The 14,512-nt window shown below is 58.7% G+C and overlaps 2 protein-coding genes across 3 annotated transcripts in view; one reads left to right on the top strand and one right to left on the bottom strand.

The window, feature by feature from the left end:
• eml3 (EMAP like 3) overlaps positions 1-12,381 on the top strand; it is a 31,518-nt gene extending 19,137 nt beyond the window's left edge. For both annotated transcript variants that reach the window (XM_088609030.1, XM_088609031.1), the window contains 11 exons: positions 1,213-1,351; positions 3,900-4,051; positions 4,955-5,080; positions 5,602-5,733; positions 5,892-5,959; positions 6,644-6,732; positions 7,357-7,454; positions 7,633-7,720; positions 9,437-9,535; positions 10,583-10,713; positions 11,371-12,381. In XM_088609030.1, the coding sequence (XP_088465156.1) occupies positions 1,213-1,351; positions 3,900-4,051; positions 4,955-5,080; positions 5,602-5,733; positions 5,892-5,959; positions 6,644-6,732; positions 7,357-7,454; positions 7,633-7,720; positions 9,437-9,535; positions 10,583-10,713; positions 11,371-11,577 (1,329 nt within the window). In that variant the 3' untranslated portion in view covers positions 11,578-12,381. The remainder of the gene's footprint in view (positions 1-1,212; positions 1,352-3,899; positions 4,052-4,954; positions 5,081-5,601; positions 5,734-5,891; positions 5,960-6,643; positions 6,733-7,356; positions 7,455-7,632; positions 7,721-9,436; positions 9,536-10,582; positions 10,714-11,370) is intronic.
• Positions 1,515-3,534, bottom strand: LOC148646660 (uncharacterized; the record flags this gene model as incomplete). Its single annotated transcript, XM_088609373.1, has 3 exons — positions 1,515-1,534; positions 1,653-1,935; positions 3,040-3,534. Coding segments are annotated over 3 exons (798 nt in total), but the record flags the coding sequence as incomplete, so codon positions are not given.
• Positions 12,382-14,512: the final 2,131 nt, after the last annotated feature.

The following is a 14,512-nucleotide window of genomic DNA, read 5'->3' as shown; positions in this document are numbered from 1 at the left end:
GGTGTGTTGGCGAATTCTTTCATCGTGAAATAAAACGTTTAAAAAGAAATGAGACGCGCGCCCCCCCCAGAGGCGGTTTCCCACCCTTACGAGGGGGCTACGCCTTACAGGGGCTGTGACGGCGTGGGGGGGGGGGGGGCCGAGCCGCGGCGAGCACCGGCTATCGGTCAGCGCCCCCACCTGAGGGGCTGGAGTACAGGGGTGAGGCCAGCAGGGATCGGAAAGAACTCGGAAACACAACTCGCGTTGTGCACCGCGACATCCAGACTGGACTGACCCAGTCTGGGGAAACAGAACCGGTCCCACGGCGGTGACCAGACTGGACTGACCCAGTTCAACAGGGTCCAGTCTGGGGAAACAGAACCGCTCCCACAGCGGTGACCGGACCGGACTGACCCGGTTCAACGGGATCCAGTCTGGGGAAACGGAACCGCTCCCACAGCGGTGACCGGACCGGACTGACCCGGTTCAACGGGATCCAGTCTGGGGAAACAACCGCTCCCACAGCGGTGACCGGACCGGACTGACCCGGTTCAACGGGATCCAGTCTGGGGAAACGGAACCGCTCCCACAGCGGTGACCGGACCGGACTGACCCAGTTCAACAGGGTCCAGTCTGGGGAAACGGAACCGCTACCACAGCGGTGACCGGACCGGACTGACCCGGTTCAACGGGGTCCAGTCTGGGGAAACGGAACCACTCGCACAGCAGTGACCGGACCGGACTGACCCAGTTCAACGGGGTCCAGTCTGGGGAAACGGAACCGCTCCCACAGCGGTGACCGGACCGGACTGACCCAGTTCAACAGGGTCCACTCTGGAAGAGCAGGCCAACCCAAGATGAAAACTCAGGCCTTGACAGGTCAGGTTTTGACCCGTCCCCGGAAGGGACACGTAAGGGGACAGGCGGAAAAGGAAAAGCCCTTCGTCCAGGGCTGCGCCTCCACACGCATGTGCTGTACTGCCCCGGGCCGACCCGGATGTGCTGTACTGCCCAGTCAGGAAATGGACCTGCGCTGTGGTGAATATGGTGTTCTAGCGATCCGATCTGGTAACTACTGCCCAAACCGGCTTACAGACAGCAGCTCAGCTTGCAGGAGCTACAGTGTCAGTGAGTGTCCCTGGTGTCCCCCGTGCAGCTGTCCCGGGGGGCTCCGATGGGAGGAGGGTCAGGGGTCACTAACACGGCCCTCCTGTCCCCCCACCCTCTCAGAAATACAAGAAGCCCAAGTTCATCCAGTGCTTCGTGTTCAGCGGGACGGGAGACGTCCTGACGGGGGATTCGGAGGGGAACATCCTGACGTGGGGGAAGTCGGCGGCGGATGTCAAGACTCTGGGCAAAGGGGCCAAAGGTCAGAGACGCCACGGGGTGTTCGGGGGGGCTCGGGGTGTCCGGGGTGGGGCCGGGTTCCAGCCAGGAGATTTTCCTCGGGGGATCCCGGCTCTGTTTCCAGGGAAGGGCACTGTTCGGTCTGTCTCCTGGAAAGGTGCCCGAGGCCGGGCTCTTCCGAAATCTCACCGCGCATATCTCGGGTCTTCCTCCACACTGGCCAGTGGTCTGTCTCCCTCCATTCCACCCCTGCCCCTTCTGTCTCTCCTGTCTCCTCCGGCTCTCTCTCCTCTCTCTGTCCTCGCCATTCTCTCTCTTCTCACTCCTTTCCCTCTCCTTTCTCCATCTTTCTCGTCCTCTCTCCCTCCTCTCTCTCCTGTCTTTCCCTCTCCTCTCTCTTTCCCTCCTCTCCTCTCTCTGTCCCTCCTCTCTCTCCTGCCTCTCTCCTCTCCTCTCTCTGTCCTGTCTCTCTCTTTCCTCTCTCTGTCTCTCCTCTCCCCTCGTCCCCCCGCTAATCTCTCTCCTGTCTCTCTCCTCTCCTCTCCTCTCTCTGTCCCTCCTCTCCCCTCGTCCCCCTGCTGTCTCTCTCCTGTCTCTCTCCTCTCCTCTCTCTCTGTCCCTCCTCTCCCCTCGTCCCCCTGCTGTCTCTCTCCTCTCCCTGTCCCTCCTCTCTCTCTTGTCTCTCTCCTCTCCTCTCTCTGTCCCATCTCTCTCTTTCCTCTCTCTGTCTCTCCTCTCCCCTCGTCCCCCCGCTAATCTCTCTCCTGTCTCTCTCCTCTCCTCTCCTCTCTCTGTCCCTCCTCTCCCCTCGTCCCCCTGCTGTCTCTCTCCTGTCTCTCTCCTCTCCTCTCTCTCTGTCCCTCCTCTCCCCTCGTCCCCCTGCTGTCTCTCTCCTCTCCCTGTCCCTCCTCTCTCTCCTCTCCTCTCTCTGTCCCATCTCTCTCTTTCCTCTCTCTGTCTCTCCTCTCCCCTTGTCCCCCAGCTAGTCTCTCTCCTGTCTCTCTCCTCTCCTCTCTCTCTGTCCCTCCTCTCCTCTCGTCCCCCGCTATCTCTCTCCTGTCTCTCTCCTCTCCTCTCTCTGTCCCTCCTCTCCCCTCGCCCCCCTGCTCTCTCTCCTCTCTCTCTTGTCTCTCTCCTCTCCTCTCTCTCCTGTCTCTCTCTCTCTCCTCTCCTCTCTCTCCTGTCTCTCTCTCTCTCCTCTCTCTCTGTCCCTCCTCTCCCCTCGTCCCCCTGCTGTCTCTCTCCTCTCCCTGTCCCTCCTCTCTCTCCTGTCTCTCTCCTCTCCTCTCTCTGTCCCATCTCTCTCTTTCCTCTCTCTGTCTCTCCTCTCCCCTTGTCCCCCAGCTAGTCTCTCTCCTGTCTCTCTCCTCTCCTCTCTCTCTGTCCCTTCTCTCCCCTCGTCCCCCTGCTGTCTCTCTCCTCTCCCTGTCCCTCCTCTCTCTCTTGTCTCTCTCCTCTCCTCTCTCTCCTGTCTCTCTCCTCTCCTCTCTCTCTGTCCCTCCTCTCCCCTCGTCCCCCTGCTGTCTCTCTCCTCTCCCTGTCCTTCCTCTCTCTCCTGTCTCTCTCCTCTCCTCTCTCTGTCCCATCTCTCTCTTTCCTCTCTCTGTCTCTCCTCTCCCCTTGTCCCCCAGCTAGTCTCTCTCCTGTCTCTCTCCTCTCCTCTCCCTGTCCCTCCTCTCTCTCCTGTCTCTCTCTCTCTCTCCTCTCCCTGTCCCTCCTCTCTCTCTTGTCTCTCTCCTCTCCTCTCTCTGTCCCATCTCTCTCTTTCCTCTCTCTGTCTCTCCTCTCCCCTCGTCCCCCCGCTAATCTCTCTCCTGTCTCTCTCCTCTCCTCTCCTCTCTCTGTCCCTCCTCTCCCCTCGTCCCCCTGCTGTCTCTCTCCTGTCTCTCTCCTCTCCTCTCTCTCTGTCCCTCCTCTCCCCTCGTCCCCCTGCTGTCTCTCTCCTCTCCCTGTCCCTCCTCTCTCTCCTCTCCTCTCTCTGTCCCATCTCTCTCTTTCCTCTCTCTGTCTCTCCTCTCCCCTTGTCCCCCAGCTAGTCTCTCTCCTGTCTCTCTCCTCTCCTCTCTCTCTGTCCCTCCTCTCCTCTCGTCCCCCGCTATCTCTCTCCTGTCTCTCTCCTCTCCTCTCTCTGTCCCTCCTCTCCCCTCGCCCCCCTGCTCTCTCTCCTCTCTCTCTTGTCTCTCTCCTCTCCTCTCTCTCCTGTCTCTCTCTCTCTCCTCTCCTCTCTCTCCTGTCTCTCTCTCTCTCCTCTCTCTCTGTCCCTCCTCTCCCCTCGTCCCCCTGCTGTCTCTCTCCTCTCCCTGTCCTTCCTCTCTCTCCTGTCTCTCTCCTCTCCTCTCTCTGTCCCATCTCTCTCTTTCCTCTCTCTGTCTCTCCTCTCCCCTTGTCCCCCAGCTAGTCTCTCTCCTGTCTCTCTCCTCTCCTCTCCCTGTCCCTCCTCTCTCTCCTGTCTCTCTCTCTCTCTCCTCTCCCTGTCCCTCCTCTCTCTCTTGTCTCTCTCCTCTCTCTGTCCCTCCTCTCCCCTCTCCTGCCTGTCTCACCTCCTGTCTCCCCTCCCCCCCCCCCGGCAGAGACCTACCAGATCATGCGGCAGACGCGGGCCCACGAGGGCAGCGTGTTCACCCTGTGCGTCCTGCAGGGCGGCGGTCTGCTCAGCGGGGGGGGGAAGGACCGGCGGGTGGTCCGCTGGAGCGTGGACCTGGCGCCCGAGAGGGAGACGGAGGTGAGGGCGCCGGCGGGGTCGGGGGGCTGTACCCCAAAGACTGGCTGTGGCCACCACCAGCCCCAAAGGGGTGGGATGCCGCTGGAGATGGGGGCACGGAGTTTGCCCAGCTGTCCTCAACAGCGCCCCCCTGTGGCGTGCCGTGTCATATCACCCTGCAACTCCCCACTGGCAGCCCCACTGGAGCCCAGCAGGTGTGAGCCTGGCCAGTACCTGGAGGGGAGACTCCTGGGAGAGCTGAGGCTGCTGCTGGAAGAGGTGTGAGTGGGGCCAGCAGGGGGCGCTCACCCTGCGGTCTGTGTGGGTCCTGATGCCCCAGTATAGTGACGGGGACACTAGACTGTAAACAGGCTCCGTCCTTTGGATGAGACGTACAAACCGAGGTCCTGACTCTCTGGGGTCATTAAAAATCCCAGGGCGCTTCTCGAAAAGAGTAGGGGTGTAACCCCGGTGTCCTGGCCAAATTTCCCATTGGCTCTTACCAATCATGGCCTCCTAATAACCCCCCTCTATGAATTGGCTTCAGTACTATGCTCTCCTCCCCACTGAGAGCTGATGTGTGGGGAGCGTTCTGGCGCACTATGGCTGCCGTCGCATCATCCAGGTGGGGCTGCACACTGCTGGGGGTGGAGGGGATCCCCATTACCTGTAAAGCGCTTTGAGTGGAGTGTCCAGAAAAGCGCTATATAAGTGTAAGCAATTATTATTATTATTATTATTATTATAACAGCCACAGAGCCCGTTCCTGGTCCCTGCCATGAGGACGCCGATACTTCACGTAGCTCGTTAACGAACGACTTAATTGTTTCCACCCGGGGTTGGCGCGAGAGTCACAGCTCGGCCGTAGAGACAGGATGGGGGCGTTTTCTGAGTTTTGGGGGGGGGGCTCCCGTCCCGTTTCAGATCCCGGAGCAGTTCGGGGCCGTGCGCACCATCGCCGAGGTGGAGGGGGAGGAGCTGCTGGTCGGGACGACCCGGAACGCCATCCTGAGGGGCACCTTCTCCGGCGGGTTCGTGGCGATCGTCCAGGTACGGCCCAGCGCCCCTCGGGACACCGGCAGCAAAGGGGGGCGCCCACTATCCGAGCTCCCGGTGCACCGCGTCCCTCGCTCAACCACGTCTGGAACAGGGCCGGCCCGGAACAGGGTGGCACAGCGCCCGGGGTCCCGGGTTCAGTTCCCGACCTGGAGTGCGGTCTGGGTGGAGTTTGCACGTTCTCTCTCGGTCTTCATGTGGGTTTCCTCCCACAGTGCAAACTCAGGCTGGGGGGTGAATTGGCCTCTGGGAAAAGTGCCCCTTGTGTGTGTGTGTGTGTGTGTGTGTGTGTGTGTGTGTGTGTGTGTGTCCTGTGATGGACTGGCGTCCTGTCCAGGGTGTACCCTGCCTTGCTCCCATTGCCTGCTGGGATAGACCCTGGCTCCCTGGCGACGACCCTGAATGGGAAAAGGCGACTGTACGGTAGGAGGAGCGGCCTGAACCTGGAGCAGAAATCGGGGTCGCGGCCGCTTTCCCGCTTTCCAGGGCTTTGACGTTGCCTCCGCTCGCCGCAGGGGCACGTGGACGAGCTGTGGGGCCTGGCCACCCACCCCTCCCACAACAGCTTCCTGAGCTGCGGCTACGACAGGCAGGTGTGCCTCTGGAACGGGGAGGAGCACACGCTGGACTGGAGCACCGCGCTGGAGGTAATAACAGTCTCTGATCGATCGCGGCAGCAGGTGGCCCGATCGGCGCAGGGCTGGGGCGAGCCGGGGCTGGGGGACCGCCGGGGTCAACCGCGTCACTGCTCCGCCGGCCGGTAGGGGGCGGGAGTCTCACTTGCCCTCCGCTGTGTGTGTTCCAGGAGTCGGGGCTGTGCGCCGATTTCTGCCCCAAGGGGGGCGTGGTGTCGGTGGGGCTGAACACCGGCAGGTAAGGTCTGTCTCTTCCTCTGTCTCTCTGTCTTTTCCTCTGTCTCTCTGTCTTTTCCTCTGTCTCTCTGTCTTCCTCTGTCTCTGTATGTCTCTTCCTCTGTCTCTCTGTCTTCCTCTGTCTCTCCGTCTGTCTCTCCATCTGTCTCGTTCTCTGTCTCTCTGTCTGTCTCTTTCTCTGTCTCTCTGTTTCTCCGTCTGTCTCTTTCTCTGTCTCTCTGTCTCTCCATCTGTCTCTTTCTCTGTCTCTCTGTCTCTCCGTCTGTCTCTTTCTCTGTCTCTCTGTCTCTCCGTCTGTCTCTTTCTCTGTCTCTCTGTCTGTCTCTTTCTCTGTCTCTCCATCTGTCTCGTTCTCTGTCTCTCTGTCTCTCTGTCTGCCTCTTTCTCTGTCTTACTGTCCGTCTGTCTCTCGTGCCGGCTGGACGGGGGGGGGGTACAGAGGTGGCACCCCGCCGTCAGGGTGGAGGACAGATCCTGGCGAGGGGCGTGGTGAGCGCGGAGTAGGCAGGCCGCGCTGGGGGAGGCTTACCGCGGTACGGCTCGTTAGCTGCCGCGCCACCTGGACTCCGATCCGACGGGCCCTTCGGCCAGCGCGTGGACTGACGGGCCCCCAGCACCTCCCTGACCCACGTGTGGCCCGTTTGACTCGCGCCCCCGCCCGTGTGTGTGTGTTCTGGTCCGGCAGGTGGGTGGTTCTGGACCTGGCGACCCGGCAGGTGGTCTCGGACTACACCGACGGCAACGAGCAGCTGTCCGTCATGCGCTACTCTCCGGGTGAGTGACCCCCCCCCGCTGTGCTCTCGGCTTGGGGGGGTGGGGGCAGTCCCCCCAGTCGGCCACAAGGGGGCGCCAGCGCGCAGGGCTGAAAATAAAAACGTCTCTCGTTTGGCAGAGAGAGTCTTTATTATCCCCAGGGGGGCAAGTTGTTTATTATCCCCAGGGGGGCAGTGTTGGTTTACAGGCAGACAGAAGGAAAAAAAAAACCAACAGGACCAACAATCTACGTTCAGATTAACGTAGAAGTCAAGTGTTCAGTAACGACATGGCTGCAGGTAGGAATGAGAACTGTTGGTTCTGCAGCAGGGGGGGGTCGGTATCTGCGTCCCGACGGGAGAAACTGGAAATGATTAAACCGGGGGGGTGAGGGATCGTCACAGATGGATGTTGCTTTACGCAGAACAGTGACAGTGGTGGTGCCGGTGCTGATTCTGGGCCGATCAGTGATTGCTGGTTCCCCAGCGGGGTGCGGACGGGGTTGGGGGGGGGGGGCGGGGGGCGAGGATGGGGGGGAGAACACCAGCTCACGGGGTTTTGTAAGGCTTTTTTTGGGGGGGGGGGGGCAGAGCAGAGGTGTGGAATCCGGCCTGACCACCGCGTCTCCATGCTCTGCCTTTCCAGACGGGAACTTCCTGGCCGTGGGGTCGCACGACAACTTCATCTACATCTACGGCGTCTCGGACGGCGGGAGGCGCTACGCGCGTTTCGGGAAGTGCACGGTAATCCGCAGGATGCCAGCCGGGGGGGGAAGGGCCGGGGAGGGGTGGTCAGGGATTGGGAACAGCGCGCAGAGAGTAGCGGGTGCAGGGAACAAGCTCCGCCATCTTGGCTTCCTGGGGGAGACGGGGTCGCTGCCCCTCTTGAGCCGTTGTGATTTTCACGCCTGTCGTCGCGCAGGGCCACTCCAGCTTCATCACCCACCTGGACTGGTCCAAGGACAGCAAGTTCATCATGTCCAACTCTGGGGACTACGAGATCCTCTACTGTGAGTCCCCCTGCGTGTGTCGGGGCCTGTGTGTGGGCACGTAGGCGTGTCTGTGTGTGTGTGTGTGTGTGTGCGCACAAGTGAGTGTGTGCATGTAGGTGTGTCTGTGTGCGTGTGTGTACAAGTCTGTGTGTGCGTGTAGGTGTGTCTGCGTGTGTGTGTACAAGTCTGTGTGTGCGTGTAGGTGTGTCTGTGTGCGTGTGTGTGTGTACAAGTCTGTGTGTGCGTGTAGGTGTGTCTGTGTGCGTGTGTGTACAAGTCTGTGTGTGCATGTAGGTGTGTCTGTGTGCGTGTGTGTACAAGTCTGTGTGTGCGTGTAGGTGTGTCTGTGTGCGTGTGTGTACAAGTCTGTGTGTGCGTGTAGGTGTGTCTGTGTGCGTGTGTGTACAAGTCTGTGTGTGCGTGTAGGTGTGTCTGTGTGCGTGTGTGTACAAGTCTGTGTGTGCGTGTAGGTGTGTCTGTGCGTGTGTGTACAAGTCTGTGTGTGCGTGTAGGTGTGTCTGTGTGCGTGCGTGTGTGTACAAGTCTGTGTGTGCGTGTAGGTGCGTCTGTGCGTGTGTGTACAAGTCTGTGTGTGCGTGTAGGTGTGTCTGTGCGTGTGTGTACAAGTCTGTGTGTGCGTGTAGGTGTGTCTGTGTGCGTGTGTGTACAAGTCTGTGTGTGCGTGTAGGTGTGTCTGTGTGCGTGCGTGTGTGTACAAGTCTGTGTGCGTGTAGGTGTGTCTGTGCGTGTGTGTACAAGTCTGTGTGTGCGTGTAGGTGTGTCTGTGTGCGTGTGTGTGTACAAGTCTGTGTGTGCGTGTAGGTGTGTCTGTGCGTGTGTGTACAAGTCTGTGTGTGCGTGTAGGTGTGTCTGTGCGCGTGTGTACAAGTCTGTGTGCGTGTAGGTGTGTCTGTGCGTGTGTGTACAAGTCTGTGTGTGCGTGTAGGTGTGTCTGTGTGCGTGTGTGTACAAGTCTGTGTGTGCGTGTAGGTGTGTCTGTGTGCGTGCGTGTGTGTACAAGTCTGTGTGCGTGTGTAGGTGTGTCTGTGTGCGTGTGTGTACATGCTTCACGTGTGTGTCTGTGTGTGCATGTGGGTATGTGTGTGTTCATGTATGCGTGTGTGTGTGTGTGTGTGTGTGTGTGTGTGTGTGTGTGTGTGTGCAGGTGCCTGCTAGGTTTGTGAAGACTGAATCTGTGAACATGTCCACGCAGACACAATCATTCCTGAGACTCGGGAGTTGTGAGGACCTGGATCATAACGTGCAGAAAAGTTTTTTGTTTCTAAGCCAAAACTTTGTCTTCTGTAAAAATCTGGAACTGCCTTGTGATGGGCTGGCGTCCTAAAACCTGAACGGGTCTGCGGGATACTTGAATCTCACCTGCCACGATCTGAACCCGAAAAGTTGACTTCAGCTCTGAAAAGCTCGCTTTTGCACGTCTCAGGTGGAAGTGATCTCCAGGTCGCTGGCGTTCAGTTTCTCTCCACACACCTCAGGCCGTCGTGTCTAGCTTTGTCCACAAGAGGGAGCGCTTTTTTTTTGTTGACTTTGAATTTGATGCGCCGAGCTCTAGCCCCCCCCCGTGTTGCAGTCCTGTGCGCCTCAGGTATGCAGGACTCGCTCAAGATTTGGGGTACCGGGCAAGAGATCGGGGGAGGGGGAGGGGAGGGGAGGGGAGAAGTGTTTTGAGAAATTAGAGTGAGTGTGGACCCGGTGTTGTCGTGCATGCTCCAGGGGACGTGGCAGGAGGGTGCAAGCTGCTCCGGAATCGTTTCGAGAGCAAAGATCGGGAGTGGGCGACCTACACCTGCGTTCTGGGGTTCCACGTCATGGGTGAGCATCGCCCCCCCGGAGCCCCACACACTCGCACAACCGTGCAGCCCCTTTCTCTCCTCTCCGTCTCTCTCTGCCCTGGTTAACGCAGTCCTGCGCCGTTTGCTCTTTATCGATTGCTCCTGTCTGCTCTTGGCTGCTGTGTCTTCTGCACCTGCACTTGTTAACACTGTCCTGTCCTGCTCCGTTTGTCCTTTATCGGTTGCTCCTGTCTGCTCTTGGGTGCTGTGTCTTCTGCACCTGCACTTGTTAACACTGTCCTGTCCTACTCCGTTTGCTCTTTATCGATTGCTCCTGTCTGCGCTTGGGTGCTGTGTCTTCTGCACCTGCACTTGTTAACACTGTCCTGTCCTGCTCCGTTTGTCCTTCATCGATTGCTCCTGTCTGCTCTTGGGTGCTGTGTCTTCTGCACCTGCACTTGTTAACACTGTCCTGTTCTGCTCCGTTTGTCCTTTATCGATTGCTCCTGTCAGCTCTTTGGTGCTGTGTCTTCTGCACCTGCACTTGTTAACACTGTCCTGTCCTGCTCTGTTTGTTCTTTATCGGTTGCTCCTGTCTGCTCTTGGGTGCTGTGTCTTCTGCTGCACTTTTTAACACTGTCCTGCCCTGCTCCGTTTGCTCTTTATCGATTGCTCCTGTCTGCTCTTGGGTGCTGTGTCTTCTGCACCTGCACTTGTTAACACTGTCCTGTCCTGCTCCGTTTGTCCTTTATCGATTGCTCCTGTCTGCTCTTGGGTGCTGTGTCTTCTGCACCTGCACTTGTTAACACTGTCCTGTCCTGCTCTGTTTGTCCTTTATCGATTGCTCCTGTCTGTGCTTGGCTACTGTGTCTTCTGCTCCTGCACTTGTCAACACTGTCCTGTCCTGCTCCCTTCATCTGTTCACTCTTTATCGACTGCTCTGCCTTCTGCACCACAGTGGCGTGAGCTCCTTGGACATGAGAAAATGACTGAAGGAATAAAGGATTAATTAAACGTGTCTGTCTTTCCCTTCTCACTCTCCTGTCTTAATCCCTGCTGTCTCTCCCTCCTCTCCCTCCTGTCTCAGGAGTGTGGCTGGAGGGCTCAGATGGCACGGACATTAACGCGCTGTGCCGCTCTCACAGCGAGAGGGCAGTGGCAGTGGCCGATGACTTCTGCAAGGTCCATCTGTTCCAGTACCCCTGTCCCAAGCCCAAGGTCAGTGTGCGGACCCACCCCCACAGGTGGCCTGTAACACCCTGACATTGTCTTCAGTACAGCACCCACCGGGGTCAACAGATGTCCCTCCCTCACCAGAAACGTGATTTTGTCGAAGGACAAGCGAAGTCCTTAGAGATCACAAAGCCACATGAGGGTATACCCCCCTCAGACTGCAACCTCTGATTGCTTAACCTCAGTTTTTCGGGCTGTAGCTGTGTAACCTGACCCTGGGTCCTGACCTGCGACCCCTGACCCTGGAGGGCTGGCAGAGGTCACCTGACCCTGGGGGGCTGGCGGAGGTCACCTGACCCTGGGGGGGCTGGCGGAGGTCACCTGACCCCACCCTCCACAGCGCCCCCTGCTGGCCGAGAGCGCAAGCGAGCGAGCCGGCCCCTCGGGGGGGACTGCCGGCGCTGGGCCTGTGGGAATCCCGCTCCGAGCGGCTCCGTCCCCCCCGACGCATCAGGGGCCTCGTTTTCCGGCGCCCAGCGGGGGCGGGGGGCGGGGGGCGGTCCCCACGATGCCAAGCCCTGTGTCGCTCGGCCAGCCTCGTCCCCAAACCCCCCCCAAGTCCCACTGAGATCCGCTTGGAACGCTGCAGAGCCTGCTGGGGGGGTGTCTCCCCTAACCCCTTTTCTGTCCCCCCCCCCACAGGCCCCCAGCCACCGGTATGAGGGCCACGGCAGCCATGTGACCAATGTGCGCTTCACCCACAACGACAGCCACCTCATCTCCATGGGCGGGAAGGACACCTGCATCCTGCAGTGGAGGGTGACGGGGGGCGGGGCCGGGGGCGCCCCACTGGACCGCAGCTCCTCGGTGTCCTCCAACTCCGTCAGCTCCCAGGAGCCCGGTCCCTAGAGCAGAGGGGCCCCGAGAGAGACCGCTGACGGCTGAGGCGCGGGCTGGTGGGAGAACTGGCCCTCGTGTGTGTGTCAGTGTGTGTGTCCTGTGATGGACTGGGGTCCCGTCCAGGGTGAGTGAGTGTGTGTGTCAGTGTGTGTGTGTGTTGTGATGGACTGGTGTCCCGTCCAGGGTGAGTGAGTGTGTGTGTCAGTGTGTGTGTCCTGTGATGGACTGGCATCCTGTCCAGGGTGAGTGAGTGTGTGTGTGTGTGTGTGTGTGTGTGTGTGTGTGTGTGTGTGTGTGTGTGTTGTGATGGACTGGTGTCCCGTCCAGGGTGAGTGAGTGTGTGTGTGTGTGTCCTGTGATGGACTGGCCCTGGTGTGTCAGTGTGTGTGTGTCCTGTGATGGACTGGCGTCCCGTCCAGAGTGTACTCCGCCTTGCACCCAGATTCTCTAGGCCAGAAAAACCCATGAGAGATCCTGTGAGTCAGGGCAGCTCCAAACAGAACAAGCCAGCGGACCGGGACCTTCCTCTCCTTTCAGCAGCCTCTCTCTTCCTCCTCCTCCTCCTCCTCCTCCTCGGGTTTGCGCCTCGGGCTGCAGAGGGACCACCAAAGCCAGGCCCACGATTTCGGACCAAACGTCGTTTTTCTCATTCTGTACAGAGATTGTTTTATAGAGATGCTTATGTCTTATGTCTGTTTTGATTTTTGATTTTTTTGTTTTGTTTTTGTTGCAAAACCTACACTCCAGAAAATGTGATTCTTGGCTTCTCCTCCCCCCCCCCTCCTGGAATAAACAAAGAAATCTCGGAACCAAGCAGGGTGGAGGTCATTGGGGTGCGACAGCGGGCTGGTCTGGTGGGGGGTCTCCCGGCTGTGAGACTGGACTGGGACCACCAGCAGGGGGCTCCTAGATTAGATTAGATTATTCTTTCTTGCCACACAACTGTAGCTGGTTGAATTTGCTTTCGGTACAGCACAGAACACAGGTGGGACATGCATACAACATGTACAGTACAGATTTAAATAGGATCCCTGCTGCTGTAGGTGCTGAACACAGAAAGAGACCTAGAATCCCCCCCCATCCTAGAGTAGGGGGGCACAGCGTCGCTCATGGGGAGACAGGAGGGTGTGGGCTGTCCTCCTACCCCTCCATGACTTCATTGAACTCGTTACGGGCTGAAACAGACAGGTGGGGTCTTTTTCCTAGTCTCTGAGAAACGGGAGATTCGAAGAGACCCACTTACCCTGACTGTGGACTGTGGCCCTTGAGGGCCGTGATGGGGGTCCCCTGCCCTGCAGCTGGGTGTCTCAATCGGGGCGGGGGGGGGGGGCTGAATTCTGACCCCACTGGAGGTCCGGTGTGTCCGTCTAGCTCGTGTATCGAAGGCTTGAAACAGCTCGTCGCCGGCTTCACTCAAGCGACGTTCCGGCTCCTCCGGCACTGTGGCTGTTTATAGTTAAAAAAGAAAATAGAATATTTTTTCTGAGACTAGGTTTAATTGAAGGCTTTCGGTCAATTGTGTTCCCTCCTGCGCAGTACCACGTGTCGCCAGCAGAGGGCAGCAACGACCTGCAATTCAGCTGCATGGCTCCGATTCCAACGAGCTAAGAGTTTGCGGCCTTATTTTAGTTTTAGTTATTGGTTTTAAGACACGGCACGTACTAACACTGCCCACGGGTGGCGCACAAACACAACCGGGAGTGAAACTCTGCGAGACAACCCCACAACGAGCTGATACCCGTTTGCAGTTCCCTTTCGTCTTTTCCGAGCTGGAAGACAACACTGGCACATCACGGCCCAGACTGGAGCGGGAGTCGGAAAAGACGGGGGGGTCTCGGGGAGACCAGTCTTGAGACCCCCCTGCGTCTAAAACAGCTGTTCCAAAGGATGAATAACTTCAGAGAGGTCTCCCAACCAGAAGGTCATAACTTACTTAATAATAATAATAATAATTGCTTACACTTATATAGCGCTTTTCTGGACACTCCACTCAAAGCACTTTACAGGTTTTGGGGATCCCCTCCACCACCACCAGTGTGCAGCCCCACCCACTTACTTAGAAGTTAATCGATCCCAGGGTCAATCCATTTCTCGAAAGTTTCGATTCAAGCTTTATTGCCCACTGGGGAAGTTTGTTTTACACAGCACCCCCAACATGACAAAGACGAAGACCAAGCAAGATGTCGGCGCAGCACTGTTACAGCATGCTGAGAGAGAAGATGGATACGATACATAGCAGCCAGGGTATCGCCTTCAACACCACGGCTGGGCAGCTTGTCCCCCACCCCCACCACCCTCTGTGTAAAGGTGGGCCTCCTGCGCCCAGACTGGAGCGTCTCACCCAGCTGCGTCTTGAGTGACGTCGAGGTTATCAGCCTCAACAACGTGGCTGGGGAAAATAGCTCCACGCTCCCGCCACCCTTGGCGTAGAGCGGTGCCTCCTGTCCTGCTTGTAGGATCTCAGCCAGCTGTGCCTTGAAAGAAGCCAGGGTATCGGCTTCAGCACCGCGGCCGGGCAGCTTGTTCCACACTCCCACCACCCTATGTGTAAAGTGTGTGTGTGTGTCTCTCTCTCTCCCTCCCTCCCTTCCCGCCCGCTCTCAGTCTGAACCACTCTTCCACTCAGTTTCCTCTGGCGTCTTCCTGGTTAGCCTTTCAGTGTCGAACGCCTCACCGCCCCCCCGATAACAACGGGTGGGTTGAAAACGCGCTGAAACGGAACTTTTTCCGCCCGTGCGGCCTTTGCGGTGCCGAGCGCGGCGGCGGCGGGGCGAGATCCGGTCCCGCACGACGGGTCGAATTGGAGCCGCCGAGCGGGGCGGGACTTCCGCGTCCGTGGCCACCGCCGGCTGTGGGGCGCAGCGGAGCCGAGAGACCGGCCTCGGGACGTCCCAGCGCCCGGCTGCGTGCACGGCGACCTTGTCTCTTAATGACCCCCTCCCCC

This window comes from Lepisosteus platostomus, chromosome 16 (assembly GCF_059453375.1).
Source record: "Lepisosteus platostomus isolate fLepPlt1 chromosome 16, fLepPlt1.hap1, whole genome shotgun sequence".
NCBI classification, from domain to species: Eukaryota; Metazoa; Chordata; class Actinopteri; order Semionotiformes; family Lepisosteidae; genus Lepisosteus; species Lepisosteus platostomus.
This window is presented reverse-complemented; position numbering and strand designations above follow the sequence as displayed.